The 11,976-nt window shown below is 47.0% G+C and overlaps 1 protein-coding gene across 1 annotated transcript in view; it reads right to left on the bottom strand.

Annotated features, from left to right (window-relative positions):
• SLC2A4 (solute carrier family 2 member 4) overlaps positions 1-11,598 on the bottom strand; it is a 12,030-nt gene extending 432 nt beyond the window's left edge. The window contains exons 1-10 of the mRNA XM_015828227.2: positions 11,581-11,598; positions 10,426-10,542; positions 7,370-7,542; positions 6,025-6,149; positions 4,909-5,024; positions 3,997-4,159; positions 2,806-2,993; positions 2,593-2,697; positions 1,357-1,458; positions 535-738 (exon numbers count right to left, since the gene is read on the bottom strand). Of these exons, the coding sequence (XP_015683713.2) occupies positions 535-738; positions 1,357-1,458; positions 2,593-2,697; positions 2,806-2,993; positions 3,997-4,159; positions 4,909-5,024; positions 6,025-6,149; positions 7,370-7,542; positions 10,426-10,542; positions 11,581-11,598 (1,311 nt within the window). The remainder of the gene's footprint in view (positions 1-534; positions 739-1,356; positions 1,459-2,592; positions 2,698-2,805; positions 2,994-3,996; positions 4,160-4,908; positions 5,025-6,024; positions 6,150-7,369; positions 7,543-10,425; positions 10,543-11,580) is intronic.
• Between the last annotated feature and the right edge of the window lie 378 nt (positions 11,599-11,976).

Genomic DNA, 11,976 nt, shown 5'->3' with positions numbered 1-11,976 from the left:
AATAGAATAGAATAGAATAGAATAGAATAGAAAATAGAATAGAATAGAATTCATAATAATAGAATAGAATAGAATAGAAAATAGAATAGAAGAATAGAATAGAAAATAGAATAGAAAATAGAATAGAATAGAATTCATAATAGAATAGAATAATAAAATAGAATAGAATAATAGAATGGAATGGAATAGAAAATAGAATAGAATAGAATTCATAATAGAATAAAATAGAATAGAATAAAATAGAATAGAATAGAATTCAGAATAGAATAATAGAGTAGAGTAGAGTAGAATAGAATAGAATAGAATAGAATAGAAGCTGGAAGGGACCTTGGAGGTCTTCTAGTCCAGCCCCCTATACCATCTCAGACTTAGATCTCTGAGATTTTTGTTTTCCTCTTCCTTCCTCCTCCCTCTCTCCTTTCCTGCTATGCCATTTGGACAATCAGCCGACGGCTAAAAGCTTCTTTACGTGCCATCGGTCGACGCCGGAGAGCAGGGACTAAAAATACGGCCTTCCCGCGGCCTCAGACTCACCTGGATGGAGGGGAAACTCATGCCCACGATGAAGTTGCTAGTCCAGTTGGCAAAGCCGGCCACCGCCATGGCGGCCGGACGGGGCCCCTGGCTGAACAGCTCGGCCACAATGAACCACGGGATGGGGCCCGGCCCGATCTCGAAGAAAGCCACGAAGGCGAAAATAGCCACCATGCTCAGGTAACCCATCCAGGCAACACTTTTCTGCCAAGGAGGGGAGACAAGATTTTTCTGAGCGGATTTTTCTGGCTGGCAAAAGTCCCGAACGCGCCGGTCCTCGGTTTACAACCGTTCGTTTAGTGACCGAGCTTATCAACGGCGCTGAAAAAAAAAGGGACTTGCAACCGATTTTCACACTCAACAACTGTCGCAGCGTCCCCGCGGTCAGGCGATCCAAATTCGGGTCGCTCGGCAAGCGACTCGTATTTACGACGGTCGTATTCACGCGATCCCCCTTTTGCGACCGTCTGACCAGCCAAGTCAGCGGGGGGAGACCCGGGTTCGCTTAACGACCGGGTGACTAGCGAAACGACGGCAGGGGTTTCGTTCAGAAAAATTGCCCAACGGGGCGAAACTCACTTAACGACGTGTCTCGCTGAGCGACAGAAAATTGGGGGTGGGCGGTGAGCGTATCTTAAGGTCGCTGCGGTGAAAAAGGGCCCTTTCGGTGACCCGCTGGAGTGGATTTTCCCGCCTCGCAAAAGGAAATGGGATCCCTGCTGGTTCGGATTAAGGGACGGTGGAACTCACCGCCACCAGATGTGACTGACTTTGCAGCGAATTCCAGCCCTCAAGAAAGGCACCCTTGGTCCAGTTACTCACCAGGAGGAGGAGGGAGGTCATCATCAAAAGGGCACAGATGCCCATCCCGAATAAGCCCACCAGGTGTAGCGTCCGTCTTCCCGCCCGCTCGACCAGGAACACCTGGAAGGGAGCAAACAGGTGAGAAAAAGGCGTCGAGAATCTTCCCTGGAGGGAGCAGGGAGGGTCAGGTGAGCGATCCTAAGAGCTGTTTGATATCTATAGCAACTTATGGATAGCAAATTTCGATTCTTATAGCAAATTGAGTAGGGGGTTGGACTAGAAGACCTCCGAGGTCCCTTCCGACTCTGTTATTCTTTTATTCTGTTATATCAATTTCTGGAGCAAATTATGGATGGCAGAGTTCATTTTTTATTGCAAATTGAGCAAGGGGTTGGACTAGAAGACCTCCGAGGACCCCTCCCAACTCTGTTAGTCTTTTATTTCAATTTTTATTTCAATTTCTGGAGCAAATTATTTGATAGCAAAGTTCAGGTTTTATAGCAAATTGAATAGGGGGTTGGACTAGAAGACCTCCGAGGTCCCTTCCGACGCTGTTATTCTTTTATTCTGTTATTTCGATTTCTGGAGCAAATTATTTGAAAGCAGATTTCACGTTTTATAGCAAATTGAGTAGGGGGTTGGACTAGGGGACCTCCAAGGTCCCTCCCAACTCTGTTATTCTTTTATTTCAATTTTTATTTCAATTTCTGGAGCAAATTATGGATAGCAGAGTTTACCATTGATGGACTTCAACTCCCAGAATCCCCCAGCCATATTCTCTTTTTTCCCCACTTTGCTGAAGTCAAGTTATATTATGTTCACCTCCTACCCACCATCTATTAAGAAAGTCACCCTATCCAAAAAAATAAAAAACGCGATAAAAGGAGCTTAACCACATTTGCTCTTATCCACCAGCCATGCTTAATAATAATAATAATAATAATAATAATAATAATAATAATAATAATAATAATAAAGTTGGAAGGGACCTTGGGGGTCATCTAGTCCAACCCCCTGTTCAGGCAGGAAACCCTATACCATTTCGGACAAATGGCTGTCCAGTCTCTTCTTAAAAACTTCCAGTGTTGGAGCCTTCACCGCTTCCGGAGGCAGGTGGTTCCACTGGTTAATTGTTGGGGAATTGCTAGGGAATTCTGGGAGTTGAAGTCCACCGCTCTTAAAAGTGACCTGGTCTGGAGACTCCTGCTCTTGGGGACCCCCCCCAGAGGGTCGGGGTGAGGCAGGACCTCTTACCGAAATGATGGTGAAGATGGTGTTTACCACGCCCGTCCCGATGGTCGCGTAGATGGGCTGTTCCAAACCGGCTTTGGTCAAGATGTCAGTTGAGTAGTAGAAGACCTAAAGAGGAACGGCGAAGGTTCTTCCTGGTTCTTTGAGGGGGGGTCCCCTGGCCCGGCCCCCCTTTTGCCCTCCCTCCCTTCCTCACCGCGTTGATGTCCCACTCACCGCGTTGATGCCCGACAGCTGTTGGGAGAGCTGCAGGACCACGGCGATCAAGAGCGGCTGGCGGTAAATGCGGGAACGGAACAGCTGGAGGATGGAGACCTTGTGTTCCATGTCCATCCGCCGCTTCTCCTCCTTCATCTCTGTCAACGCGGCACTCACGTCCTGACAGCCGGTGAGCCGCTTGAGACCTACGGGGGGGGAACCCGTGGACGTGAGCAAGGGGGGGAGCGCCGCCCAATGGGGTGGGTTAGGGTAGGAAGGATAGGGAACCCCAGGAACGGTTTTCCCAGTGGCAATGTACGGCTGTGAAAGTTGGACCGTAAGAAAGGCTGAGCGCCAAAGAACGGAGGCCTTTGGACTCTGGTGCTGGAGAAGACTCCTGTGAGTCCCCTGGACTGCAAGGCGATCCAACCGGTCGGTCCTAGAGGAGATCAACCCCGACTGCTCCTTAGAAGGCCAGATCCTGAGGTTGAAACTCAAGTACTTTGGCCACCTAATGAGAAGGAAGGACTCCCTGGAGAAGGGCCTGATGCTGGGAAAGATGGAGGGCAAGAGAAGAAGGGGACGACAGAGAATAATGAGGTGGCTGGATGGAGTCACTGAAGCAGGAGGCGTGAGCTTCAATGGACTCCAGAAGATGGTAGAGGACAGGAAGGCCTGGAGGAACGTTGTCCGTGGGGTCACGATGGGTCGGACAAGATTTCGCAACTAACAACAACAACAAAGGAACGGTGGAAAGACGGGATGGGAGGAGAGCGATGGACAACCTTTGGGTTGACTTGAAGCCACATCCCACTCCTTGCTGCAGTACTAGGACTGCAATTCCCAGCATCCCTTGAGGTGTTAGCTCAGAGATTTGAGGAGTTGTAAGCTCCATGCACCTGGAGGGTAATGGATTGCGGGGGGGGGGGGATGGACAAGATTCCATTGGTGGATCCATAAATAAGGTCACCCGTGAGAAGGTGAGAGAAGGAAGAAACAGATCAGAAGACTTATGTCTAACTCAGGGGTCTCCAAGCTGGCTGCTGACTAACCCTCTTCCAAAGACTTTTAGTCATTTTGGTTGGCTAAATGCTAAGTCCGGAGTGCATATCGCACAAGAGTGCCCCAGATCATGAGCAGAATTCACCACTGTCTCACATTGCAACGGACGTTTTGGCCTCGTCCGTGGGGAGGACAATCGGTACTCACTCTCTTTGGCCTTGGACTCCTTGTTTCGGACGATGTACAGGTAGCGCGGGCTCTCCGGGCAGAAAGGGAAGAGCAGCAGCTGCAGGATGGAGGGCACCACGGTGATGCCCATCAAGAGCGGCCAGTAGGTCTCATTGCCCAGCAGGGTCTCCAGGCCGCACACCTGTGGCAGGGGGGGAAAGCGGCTCGTTCAAGACTGACGCGCAATCAACGGGAAGACGCAAGCTGAATATCGGTGCCTAAAGGAGAATATTTGTAACTCACGGTTGAAAGGAGGGGTCCTTGGTGCTCTGGGTTGTTTCATGACCCAACTAGGTAACATCATCAGTACTAGAAGGGAGGAGGAGGAGGAGGAGGAGGAGGAGGAGGAGGAGGACAACTATGGGGTCCTTGATGCTCTCTGAGCTTGGTTGTTTCATGACCCAACTACTGGTAGGTAATATCATCAATACTAGAAGGGAGGAGGAGGAGGAGGAGGAGGAAGAGGAGGAGGAGGAGGAGGAGGAAGAGGAGGAAAAGGACTGTGGGGTCCCTGGTGCTCTATGAGCTGGATGGTTTTTCTTGCAGACATCTCATGACCCAACTAGGGAACAGCATCAGTGCTAGGAGGGAGGGGGTTTGTGGCGAGGAGGAGGAGGAGGAGGAGGAGGAATGAGGGGTCCTTGGTGCTTTCTGAGTTTGAAGGCGCTGCCTGGCTGAGGAATTCTGGGAGTTGGAGTCCAGAAGTCATCAAAGGGCCCAGTTGGAAGACCCCTGCCCTTATCACACGAGGCGGAACCCCACATTTTCGTCCCAAGTCAGGGCAAGTCAAGGCCAGCTTTCCCCCCCCCCTCGGTGCCGAGCCCTCTTTGACCTGACCCCCTCCATGGAACCCACCCCACCCCAAAAAAATCTCAACCATAGGCCACTTACCTGGGCAAATAGGATCCCGATGACAATGGCCAGCTGGTTCAGGGTCCCCAAGGCCCCCCGAAGCTTGGTGGGGGCGATCTCCCCCACATACATGGGGACAAGCCCAGAGGCAAATCCTGGCAACAGAGAGAGGGAGAAAGGTGTGTTTGTGTGTGTGTGTGTGTGTGTGTGTGTGTGTGCGTGTGTGTGAATGAGACTGCTACATTGCGTCTACCCAAAGGAGGAATCCACGGAAGGGCTTCCTCTCCGAAAAAAAAAACAACGATCTTGAAAAACCATCACTGGCCCAGCATAGAGGCATGCTGCTCCTGAACATGGAGGTTCGACAGGAAGGACTTGCCAAATTGAGGGTCATCTTGGGTTCGCTCAACCTCTCCTAAGCCCCCCCCCCCAAACAGCCTGTCTCCTTTTGACCTTAGGGTATTTTTCTCCACCTTCTCATAGTGTAGATAAATAGGTAAGTGGCTTGGCTGATTGGAAAGTTGGTTGATTGGGACGATATTCACTTGTTCGTTCATTCATTCATTCATTCATTCATTCATTCATTCGTTCGTTCGTTCATTCGTTCGTTCATTCGTTCATTCGTTCGTTTATTCATTCATTCATTCCTTGATTGCACTCAGATATCATTTTAGTCAAGGCTGATTCGGTGTCATTGAAATAGTGAGTTCTAGTCCTATATAAAAGCCGGCTGGGTGACTTTGGGCCAGTCACCAGGAGACGTGAGTTCTAGTCTCACCTTAAGCATGAAAGCTGACTGGGTGACTTTAGCTCAATCATCAGGAGACAGGGAGGTCTAGTCCCATTTTAGCCATGATAACCAACTTGGTTATCGCCAGGAGACAGTGAGTTCTAGTTCCACCTTAGACATGAAAGCCAGCTGGGTGACTTTGGGCCAATCGTCAGGAGACGGTGAGTTCTAGTCCTGCCTTAGGCATAAAAGCCATCTGGTGACTGAGCCAATCGCTAGGAGACGGTGAGTTCTAGTCCCCCCCCTAAAATCTCCTCCTGTGGGCTCCCTTTCCCCTGCTGGACCCTCGGTCCGACGGGCGGGAAAGCCCGCCTCCCCCTTCATTCTCCCCCCCCCGTGAGCCTGTCCCACCTCCCACCCCGTACCTGAGAAAGCCCCGATCACAAACCGGCCGAAGATCATCATCTCGTACGATTTGCCCAGCTTGGCCAGCCCCATCAAGCCACCGCCGAGGAAGGCCAGGCCGTTGTTGACGATCATGGCTCTCTTCCTGGAAGCAGAAGAGACCCACCCCCCGGTATGGACAAAGAAGCTCTCTCGGGGGGGGCAGCCTGCACCCAACTGGGGCGGGGGTCCCTCCTCCCTTTCCAAACCAAACCCCGATCAGACCGTGTTGTGACCACCCATTAATCTGGGATTAAACCCAGTTCAGGGCTGGTTCCCGCCACAGCCGCAGAGCCATAGGAAATATCTCCCTACAGGCAGTCCTCCACTTACAACGCTTCATTTAGTGACCGTTCAAGGTTGGAACGGCATGGAAAGAGATGACTTAAAGCTGTTTTTCACACTTTACGACGTCCCGGCGGTCCAAATTTGGACGCTCGACAACTGACTCACGTTTACGATGGTCGCAGCCTCCCGTTTTTGCGACCTTCTGAAGAGCAAAGTCAAGCGGGGGGGGAAAGCCGGGTCCGCTTAACGACCGCGCGACTCGCTTAACAACTGCCGCAATTCGCTCAACGACCCTAGCCAGAAAGGTCACCAAACGGGGTGAAAGTTACTTAACAACTACCTGGCTTGGCCACAGAAATTTTGGACTCACTGGTCATCGTAAGTTGAGGACCACCCGTCACGTGTGAAGTGAGCCCCTTTCAAAAGGAAGTTTTGCACAAGGCTGCAATAAAAGGCAGTCCTCAGCTTACGACCGGTCACTTGGGGTCTGTTCAAAGCTACGACAGACACCTCCCCTGCCTGAAGGTATTTACCACCCATTTCTGAATTACCCTGTGGTCACATGCTTGCATTTGGGGCACCCAGCAACTGGCTTATATTTACGACCACATGCAGCACCTCGTAAGTTGAGGACTACCAGCATGTAGCCGTAAATCAAGGACTACCAGCATGTAGTCATAAGTTGAGGACTGCCAGCTTGTAGCCGTAAATTGAGGACTACCAGCATGTAGTCATAAGTTGAGGACTACCAGCTTGTAGCCATAAATCAAGGATTACCATCATGTAGTCATAAGTTGAGGACTGCCAGCTTGTAGCCATAAATCAAGGACTACCAGCATGTAGTCATAAGTTGAGGACTGCCAGCTTGTAGCCGTAAATTGAGGACTACCAGCAAGTAGTCGTAAGTTGAGGATTATTTGTAAAGTTGCCAGCTTCTGCCATCCGCGCAGGGCTCCGGCTGCTTAGGCCTGATCTCTTCCCTGTTGCAGCGCACTCTGCCCATGCTCAGAGGGAGGGAGGGAGGGAGGGGGGTCTCACCTGCCCAGCCATTCGGAGACCACGCCCACCAGGAAGGAGGTGAGCATCCCCCCCAGGGAGAAGATGGAGACGGAGAGGGACCACAGGAGGTTGAGCACGGCCGGGTCGATGGAGGAGGCGTTGGCCACGCCCTGCCGGTGCATCCAGGTGGCATTGTAGTTCTGCTCGATGATCTGGAATATAATAATAATAATAATAATAATAATAATAATAATAATAATAATAATAATAATAATAATAATAATAATAATAATAATAATAATAACAACAACAACAACAACTACTACTACTACTACTACTACTACTACTACTACTACTACTACTACAATAATAACAACAACAACAACAACAATAATAAAGTTGGAAGGGACCTCGGAGGTCATCTAGTCCAACCCCCTGTTCAGGCAGGAAACCCTATACTACTTCAGACTGTCCAGTCTCTTCTTAAAAACTTCTAGTGTTGGAGAAGGGATGGAGGGAGGGAGGGAGGGAGGAAGGAAGGAAGGAAGGAAAAAAAAGAATAAGAGAATAACAGACTCGGAAGGGACCTTGGAGGTCATCTAGCCCATGTATGTATAGACCTACACCCTTACATATAAGTATCATCTAAATATTAATCCTTGTCCATCTTGAATACATAGATTAGATTGGATTGGATTGGATTAGATTAGATTACCCTTATTGTCATTTTTTTTCCTGTGGGCACAATGGCACACATTAAAAATGAAATTTCGTTGCTCGCTCTCAAAGCGTACACATACAAAACACATATTTAAACATACTTTATACAACATATATATAGATCTACACCCTTACATATAAGTAACATCTAAATATTAATTGCTGTCCATCTTGAATACATAGATTAGATTAGATTAGATTAGATTAGGATTAGATAACCTTTATTCTCATTTATTTTCCTGTGGGCACAACGGCACACATTAAAAATGAAATTTAATTGCTCGCTCTCAAGGGTTACTTACATAATATACATTCTCCCCTGTGGAATTTATAGAATTTTACTTAACATAAATTTTGGGGAGCCCCATTGTGTTCATAAGGCGAGGACCACCTGTGCGGAAATAGGATGGGGTGGCATTGTAGAAAATTATTGAAATAAACACCCTCTTCAGCCCCTAAGATATTTTTCCTGTCGCAAAGACTGCAACGGATCTTTTTTCGTTTTTAGGAGATTTACAACACCCACAAAGCACGGCTGGTTGTGCCTTTGGGAACAAAATCACAACAATAAGGGTTTCCTGCAGCTTTCCGTTCCTTTCCAGGAGCAGCCAAGGAGCTCGATTGTCTGATATTTCCTTTGTCACACACTGTGGGATTTGAACTGTTGCGTGCAAGAGGGGCAGCTCTCCAGACAAAGAGTTCACGGAAAGAAGCAACAAGGGGGAGGGGTCCTCGACTTACGACCACAACTGAGAACAGAACAGAACAGAATAGAAAATATGGAATGGAATGGAATTAGAATTATAATAGAAAGAGAATAATAAAAATAGAATGGAATGGAATGGAATGGAATAGAATGGAATAGAATAGAATAGAATAGAATGGAATGGAATGGAATGGAATGGAATGGAATGGAACGGAACGGAACGGAATGGAATAGAATGGAATAGAATTATAATTAGAATAGAAACAGAATAATAAAAATAGAATAGAATAGAATAGAACAGAAAAGAACAGAACAGAACAGAATAGAATAGAACAGAACAGAATAGAATGGAATAGAATTAGAATAGAAAGAATAGAATAGAACAGAACAGAATAGAATGGAATAGAATTAGAATAGAAACAGAATAATAAAAATAGAATAGAATAGAATAGAATAGAACAGAACAGAATAGAATAGAATGGAATAGAATTAGAATTAGAATAGAAACAGAATAATAAAAATAGAATAGAATAGAATAGAATAGAACAGAACAGAATAGAATAGAATGGAATAGAATTAGAATTAGAATAGAAACAGAATAATAAAAATAGAATAGAATAGAATAGAATAGAATGGAATGGAATTATAATTAGAATAGAAACAGAATAATAAAAATAGAATAGAATAGAATGGAATGGAATGGAATGGAATAGAATTAGAATATAAACAGAATAATAAAAATAGAATAGAATAGAATAGAATAGAACTGGAAGGGACCTTGGAGGTCATCTAGTCCAGCCCCCTGCTCAAGCAGGAGAACCTATACCAGACAAGTGACTGTCTAGTCTCTTCTTAAAAACCTCCGGTGATGGAGCACCCACGATTTCTGAAGTCTTCTTGGAGAAGATTCAACTAACTCAAGTGTTTTCAACCTCAGAGTCTTTAAGATGGGTGGACTTCAACTCCCAGAATTCCCCAGCCGGCGTATCTGTTTCCCATTTAAGGGTCATCATGCCGCCCAGCCCATTTTTTTAACCTGTTTATTAATTTAGCTTGTCATGGGTTGCTTGTTTATTAATTTAGCTGTTTATTAATTTAGCTTGTCCAGGCACTTTGCTGAAGTCAAGGTATATTACATCTACCGCATTCCCGCCATCTATTAAGAAATCTATTACTCCATCCAAAAACTGCGCTGAAGGTAGTCTAGCCACATTGGTTCTTATCCACCCTGAATTCTGGTAAACCCTTGATGGCTGGGGAATTCCGGGAGTCGAAATCCACCCGTCTGAAAGACCCAGAGTGAGCTAGGTGGTCACTAAAAGGGGACACTGACCTAATGCCACATAATCCATCGGTCAATCCCACCCACCACCCACTAAGAAACTAGGCCTCGGTCCCAGAAACGATTTCAGGATCTCTTAACTTAATAATAATAATAATAATAATAATAATAATAATAATAATAATAATAATAATAATAATAATAATAATAATAATAATAATAATAATAATAATAATAATAATAATAATAATAATAATAATGTTGGAAGGGACCTTGGAGGTCATCTAGTCCAACCCCCTGCTCAGGCAGAGAAATTTCTTGCAAAATGGACTCTACTGACTTTGTGGCCCCCCCAGCCCCAGGACCCCCCCAACTCCCTCGGGGTACCTTTTGGGGTGCATTGATCACCCCGATGTTGTATCCGAATTGCAAGGATCCCAAGATGGCCGTGAGGACAGACAGGAGTAAAACGGGGGTCATTCCATTTCCATCGGCCTCGCCGCCCTGGAAAACAGAATTCCCGGGTTAATTTCGCAGCACGGAGAAATGGGGGACCCCGACACATTTGGGGTGAATTGTCAAAAACAAGCAAGCACATTCCCTTCAATAAAATGGGTGTTTTGTTTTTCTTCGTTTTGAACCTTATCCGTTTTAAAACAAGGGGACTTCAACTCCCAGAAGTCCCCAGGCAGCAATGCCAGCTGAGGCATTCTGGGAGTTGAAGTCCAAGGGGTCTTCAACCTTGGCCCTTTGATGACTAGTGGACTTCAACTCCCAGAATTCCTCACCAGGATGCTTTAAGACAGGGGTCTTCAAACTTGGCCCTTTTATGACTTGTGGATTTCAACTCCCAGAATTCCTCAGCCAGCGTGCCTGGCTGAGGAATTCTGGGAGTTGAAGTCCCCAACTCATAAAAGGCCCAAGTGGCTGAGGAATTCTGGGAGTTGAAGTCCCCAAGTCATAAAAGGGCCAAGTGGCTGAGGAATTCTGGGAGTTGAAGTCCACAAGTCATAAAAGGGCCAACTTTGAAGACCCCTGGATTAGGGTGTGGATGGGTGGACTTCAACTCCCAGAATTCCTCAGGCAGCAATGCCAGCTGGGGAATTCTGGGAGTTGAAGTCCAGTTATCTTCAAATGGTTAGGGTGTAGATGGATGGACTTCAACTCCCACAATACTCCAGGCAGCAATGCTGGCTGAGGGATTCTGGGAGTTGAAGTCCACTGATTTTAAAATAGCTGCAACTCTCAGAACTCCCTGGAATTTTCCCAGAATCCCCCAGCCGGCTGCTTATGACACCCCCTGAAATCAAATGGCTTAGTGGTGTTTTGGCACCACCGATTAACATGTTTTTCAAACTTGGCACCTTGAAGATGGGTGGACTACAACACCCAGAATTTCCCAGGCCTCAAGTCTGGCTGGGGGCCTTCTGGGAGTTGAAGTCCACCCATCTTAAAATGGCTCAGGTTTCGTACCTGCCGCTTCTACCAGTTGCTCCACCGGATTGCAAAACAAAGGCAAAAGGGCAGGCCGATTCGGAAAACATGCAGCCACAGGCCCATAATGCACAGCCCCTCGGGCAACGTCCCCTTGCGCAAGACGGGGCACGCACTCGGGCACACAAGATGCCCTGTTTTTCTTCCCAATCCTTCAGCCCTCCCCGTTTTGGAATTCCTGGCAGATAAAACACCTGGAGGGAGGCCAGATCCAGCCCTAAGGAGTCCAAAAATCATTATTTCCTGCTGCAATTATATATATTTTTTTCATTTTTTGCTACACCCTGCGCAAGCACACATACACACCCAAAAAAAAAGGTCAATTCACAGGGCAGAAGCAACGCCAACTGTCCAAACAATGGAAGGAGGAGAATTATGAATAATTCTGTAATTAATTCTATAATTGCTATCCTCCGGGAATCGGCCGGGTGCCTAGCTTGCTAA

This window comes from Protobothrops mucrosquamatus, unplaced genomic scaffold (genome assembly GCF_001527695.2).
Source record: "Protobothrops mucrosquamatus isolate PMUCROS unplaced genomic scaffold, P.Mucros_1.0 scaffold4341, whole genome shotgun sequence".
Taxonomy (NCBI): Eukaryota; Metazoa; Chordata; class Lepidosauria; order Squamata; family Viperidae; genus Protobothrops; species Protobothrops mucrosquamatus.
The sequence above is the reverse complement of the archived record's forward strand: the minus strand, read 5'-3'. Positions and strand labels throughout refer to the sequence as shown.